Consider the following 5481-nt stretch of genomic DNA (forward strand, 5'->3'; position numbering starts at 1 on the left):
GGATTAAAGAATCATATAGTACTAATAGCAGTCAGTGAAACTCCTGCCTCTGGATTGATCTTCACCTATTTTGAGCTCTAGAAACATCCTAGTATAATAGCATTACCAAGTAGTATAGATGAAATATGCAGTGTGGCTTCCACACACAAACACTATAGCATGAAAGCTGAAGAGTCATCTTAAATTATTCTCTCCCCACTCCCAGAAAAAGTTATATGGATCCGACTACCTCCCAGCCATCAGTTTCCTGGTGCACACTTCCAAATAATTAGTATGGACCAGAAGGAGGTTCTAAGAATACAGAATGTTACTTTTTTTTTTTTAAGTTAAGAAATGAGACTAAATGGGGTCACAAAACAACAAATCCTATATTCATCAGGACATTCTGCATTTCCTCAAGGAGAGGATAAAAATTAAGGACAAACTCTACACAACACATAATTACCTTTAAGACATCTGTAGGGTTGGCAATAGACGACGAGATTACTCCCGAAAGAATACCACATAGAACGTTTATCATCAGGGTTTCATCTACTCCATAAACAAAGAAAAAGAGTTTAGCTGCAGATTTACAAAGTTTGAGATGCATCAGGGCAGGATGATGCCATCATCCCTTTAACCAAAGAGAGTGCCAATTACAGAAGCCTTAAAAACTGCCCTGACAAGTTTTCCTTGCTGACTCACTTTGTTGCAACTGGTACAAAGAATGTCTTCTCAGTAGACTTGTTCAAACCACTACAGTAAGATATCAAATGGAAACAACCAGCTTCAAGCAAAGTAGTCCTCCATTAAACTGAAAAAACCCACTCACCTTCTGGATGCTCAACAAACATTCTTTTTAAGCTCTGGTAAGTGCCTATTTTTATAGTTCCATATGAAGCTTGGCGTAGCATTGCAGGTGCAATCCTGTAAAAATAGGCAGTGATAATATTCATGCTCAGAATTGCAAAAGACTGATTAGCAAATACTTTTTAGAGCAGGAGAGACTAAACACAAGATATCTACCAGAGAAAGGTCTCTTCATTTAAATCAACATTTTAAACTCACTATAGACAAAACAACAATTGGGGTTTTTTTGTTGTTTGTTTTGTTTTTTAACTAAAGCCTGCAAGAACATGACTGAACTGTGAAAGGATTACTATTAAAACATGCCTCAACTTCTGATCTATAAAAGAGCTGTCAAGCAAGTCTGAAATGTAAGCTGTAGACTACATCTTTCCTCCACCACCTTGCATGGTTTAAAGAAATGCCTGCCCGTTTATACACAAAGGTTAATTCAGTTCTTCTTCTAACTGAGAGATGGAACAACCATAGCAGCATTCTACAGAATAACTTTATGCTTAGCTACTTTTCTTTTTCCAAGTAGGTTTTTGTGGGGGTTTTGGGGTTTGGTTTTTTTTGTTTGGTTGGTTGGGTTTTTTTTTTAAACATGAAATGCTACTGCAAAGTGCAAAATTGAAGAAATCTAAACCTGGTCTTTCAACTTCCAGACTGAGGCTAACCAAATACCTTGTAATTCTGAAGCCCAAGAATTCACACGCTATGGGCTTACACTTATCAACAGACTGTTCATAAACCATCACTGCGAGTCAGTCAGTTTTACCCCGAGTATAAGGCTTTCAGTCCTTCTTCTCTGCATATCCTGACCAGTGCATGCACCATTCCACGGTAGCGGATCTCTTTATATTTGGCATCATTAACTTGACCTTGAACCTGCAGACGTGTTTTTGTCAGATCAATGGGGAAAGTACCTTAAAGAAAAAAACAGAGAGAAAATTAATCAAGTACCTACCTAACCAAAGACAACAAAGAACATGATATAAGAAACAGTTGCCTTAATTATATGCCAAAATATGGAAAAATACTCCCATAGGGAAAAAAGTCTCTCTTAAGACTTTCTCTTAAACAAGTGGTTCATTTTATGTCACCTTATTTCTTATAAAAGCTTGTCAGAGGCCCTACTTACTTCCTGTGTTTATGTTTTGCAATCGCTATGTTTTCAGGCAACAGGGTATTGCCTGGTTGTAAACAGCCACAGTGAACAGGACTCTGCAATAACAAGCAAGTACAGAGTTTTATATTCTACCAACATCTTTGAAGAGCATTTAATTGAAGGCAAAGACATAATAAATTCCATAGGACAAGGTATACAGATTCTAGCCTAGAATCTAAAAAAGCAATGGCAGCAGTACCCATTTCTGTTGCCACTTTCCTGTAGCCTGCTGCTATGTCAAGTTCATACTCTCCATGCTCCCTTTATGAAAGGGTTCAGAAAGCATATTCCTCCAGAGCTCATCTTTAGGAAAGGGACCATCTCAACATTCAGGAGCCAGGATTAACTACATTTGTTCTAATGAGGTTTACCAGACAAACAAGGCTTTTATGAATTGCTCATCTTCCTCATGAAGCTTTTGGCATTATTTGCCATGTTCAGTCAAGTCAAGTAAGAGAGATTTCAAACTCAAGTTTGAACAAGATCCATAAGAGAAGGGAGAAAAGGAAAACAAAATAGTTTTAAGTGTAATTTTATACTGTATCTGCTTTATTAGACAGACTTCACATGCAAGCCCATCGCATGTCAGATTATGTTCTGCTACTGTGAAAATTCAGATTTCCTTTATTTTCATGTACATGCATTTCAGATAAGACTTTAAAAGGATGTTGGTATTTTATGTTTGTCTTTAGAGTAGGCATTAAAGCATGAGATGCGCTGTCTTACTAGAGCAATTATTCTATGTTGCACAATAACTTAATTTAAGTGTTCAAACCTAATCAGCCACAAGAAAACTGCAACACAGTTGCTCAGAAAAGCTAAGAGAACAATTTTACAAGTTAAGAGCTTAACTTGTCTCCTCTAGCAAAACAAAAGCTGTTTATGCTTATGGCCACTGTCTAAGAACAGATCAACAAACACCAAATAATGGAATGCAAAGGCAAAGTTTGTAGAAAAATAAGACTCACAAGTGAGGAGAGTTTACAGACAGAAGTGTTCTGAAACTGTAATAAAGTTCTGAGCAGTTCTTCAGTCAGCATCAGAGAAAAAAACTCCTATGCTGTAGGCCACCATATACTACTGTACCTCTGACAGCATGGAACCAAGCTTGTTTTAAAAGGGACTATCTGAGTAGAAGAAACCATGTAAACAAAAAAGGAAAAGCTTACCACATTCTGCAGTGATTGATGCTAAACCTCCATAGATAAAGGGCTTCCAGTTTAGTGCTGACATTCTTGATTCTTCTTTCTGTGAAAGAAGACAATTTAATGTTTCTATAAGTACATCTTTTATACAAATATGTATGCTAACACTTAATAAAACCTTGTGCCTTGTCCATTTAAGATGAACCTTCCAATCATACTAAGGGCAAAAACATTTAATACCTTTGTCAATCAGAAGAAAGTCAGTAATGCTGCACAAAGGCATCTGGGTTCAAATCAATGTCTCTACTATGTATCTGGACCATCACTATCCTCACCATGAAAGGTTAAAGCAGTTTGTCTCCCAGGCATGATCTTAAGGAGCACTGCAGTGAAAAGCCTCTACAATTCTTAGCAAGCTGAATTAGTTTGACTACATCCTGCAATCAAACAGAACTTGAAGACAGTCATTATGAAACTTCTGTTCCCTTTTTCCTGGTATCAACATCAACATGACCTGAGCTGGTACATCTGGACAGAAAACAGGAGTGCATATAACATTTTACTTCCATTAAGGCCTACGTCTGCTACCAGGGTTCACAATATTCATTCTTGTGAGCGTTATATGAGTGTGATCAGGTACATAAGGCCTTTTGCAGTAAAAAAGGCTGCTCTAACTTAGAAGTCAGTCAAGTGAGTGACCACAAATCATAATTTAACTATGGCATATGCTTTGCAAGATGCTAAAATAATCAAATTATCCTAGAAAATAGACAAACACTGCAAAAGCAAAACTAGACTAGCTGATACAAGACTGCCGTTCCCAAGACCAAGTAGGTCTCTCCACAGCTTATGTTTACCCTTCCTCATAATATAAATACTTTCCATTCCCAGTTTTCTATAATATCCTCCCAAACACTGGATTCTACAGTTATCTTTTCCCAACTAATTTTTTGGTATAATTGTACTTGAGACCATTTCCCTTGGCACTTATATTCCCTGTTACTTTGTTTATTCATCTGTACCACCTAGCTGGAAAATACTGCAAGTACACCAGGTAGTACAAGTACAGTACAAGTCAGTGCAAGTACACTTAGCAGCGCCTCTTGTAAAGAGCCTCCTTTGGTCACTTCCTCTAGCAGTGCCAATAATCCAGCATCCAAATGAAGATAACAGAAGTGGCAGACGCTGAGCACGCCTGAAGAGTTACTGCAGCCTTAGTTTTCCTTTTATCATCTTTACTTCACAAAGAGTTACCTGGTTGTTCAGTCTTCTCACACTCATTACAATGAAAAACCACAGGGGCTCAAAGCACACAATTTCAAATAACCAAGTGCACAGAAATCCATCTTACTCTTTAGATCACCACTGATGTGGAAAAAACCAAGCAAACAAAAACAAAACTAAAGAAAAGGCAAGTAAGGGCACCCACTACAGTGCCAAAAAGAGTACAGTCCAGAGATCAGGAGCCACAGGCACAGACTATGCCAGCTTTTCAAAATGAAAGCAGCAGAGAGAGACACATGGGTATGGCACTGTGCCAGAGGGAGGCCACTTCCAGCTTCAAGCTCCTCATATTCCTGTCCTGCCACAATTAATGGCAGATCATTTAATTAACAGAGACAAAGCCAAGCTCAGTTTCCCTGTTATCAGCCACACACATGATCTTTGCTTTTGAGAAACTTGTCAAAACTGAAAATAATTATCTTTTTTTTCCCCTCAATACATTAAAACAAATTTTCACCTACCACAAATACCGTAACACTGATAAAACTAAAATATAGCTGTACTTTTGTTTGGGTTTTATTTCACTCTGGTGAGGCAATGAAGGCTACTCAGTTTTTCTAAGTAATTCTAGGGCACTGACACAATGTAGGAATATGCAAGGAGAGCCAAATAGAGTTTTTAACTTGTACACAGATTTAGCAAGATTAGCTGCAGTTTTGATATATGTACAGAGTACTCTAATGCAGAAATTTTATAGTATACTGTTCCTTTAATATATGCCAAGGTGAAGGCCTTACACAGCACCGTCGAGGTTTGTACCTCTGGGGTACAAAGGCAGAGTTTGTAGAAAAATAAGGGGTTACTAATCTCCTTTCCTGCTATTTAGGCCAAACTAACCATTTGAGTCTTTCCACTTATGTCTATCTTGCATTCCTCCTTCTAGCTTTCCATACTTCCAAGAAGAAATCACAGCAGTGTGGCAGAGTATCTCCAAAAAAAAAAAAAAAAAACCAACCAAAAAACGAAAACCTCAACCCAAAACAAAACAAAAAACCTCTGGCCTTTCACCTCCACTATCTCATTTTCTGAATTCTTGTTTTGCTTCTTACTCAGAAATTC

At 37.7% G+C, this 5481-nt stretch overlaps 1 protein-coding gene across 1 annotated transcript in view; it reads right to left on the minus strand.

Moving 5' to 3' along the window:
* LOC104528131 (kidney mitochondrial carrier protein 1) overlaps positions 1 to 3236 on the minus strand; it is a 7704-nt gene extending 4468 nt beyond the window's left edge. The window contains exons 1-4 of the mRNA XM_010172048.1: positions 3163 to 3236; positions 1604 to 1751; positions 812 to 906; positions 446 to 531 (exon numbers count right to left, since the gene is read on the minus strand). Of these exons, the coding sequence (XP_010170350.1) occupies positions 446 to 531; positions 812 to 906; positions 1604 to 1751; positions 3163 to 3226 (393 nt within the window). The 5' untranslated portion in view covers positions 3227 to 3236. The remainder of the gene's footprint in view (positions 1 to 445; positions 532 to 811; positions 907 to 1603; positions 1752 to 3162) is intronic.
* Positions 3237 to 5481: the final 2245 nt, after the last annotated feature.

The sequence above is a fragment of the Antrostomus carolinensis genome, unplaced genomic scaffold (assembly GCF_000700745.2).
Source record: "Antrostomus carolinensis isolate BGI_N321 unplaced genomic scaffold, ASM70074v2 scaffold6207, whole genome shotgun sequence".
In the NCBI taxonomy this organism is placed as follows: Eukaryota; Metazoa; Chordata; class Aves; order Caprimulgiformes; family Caprimulgidae; genus Antrostomus; species Antrostomus carolinensis.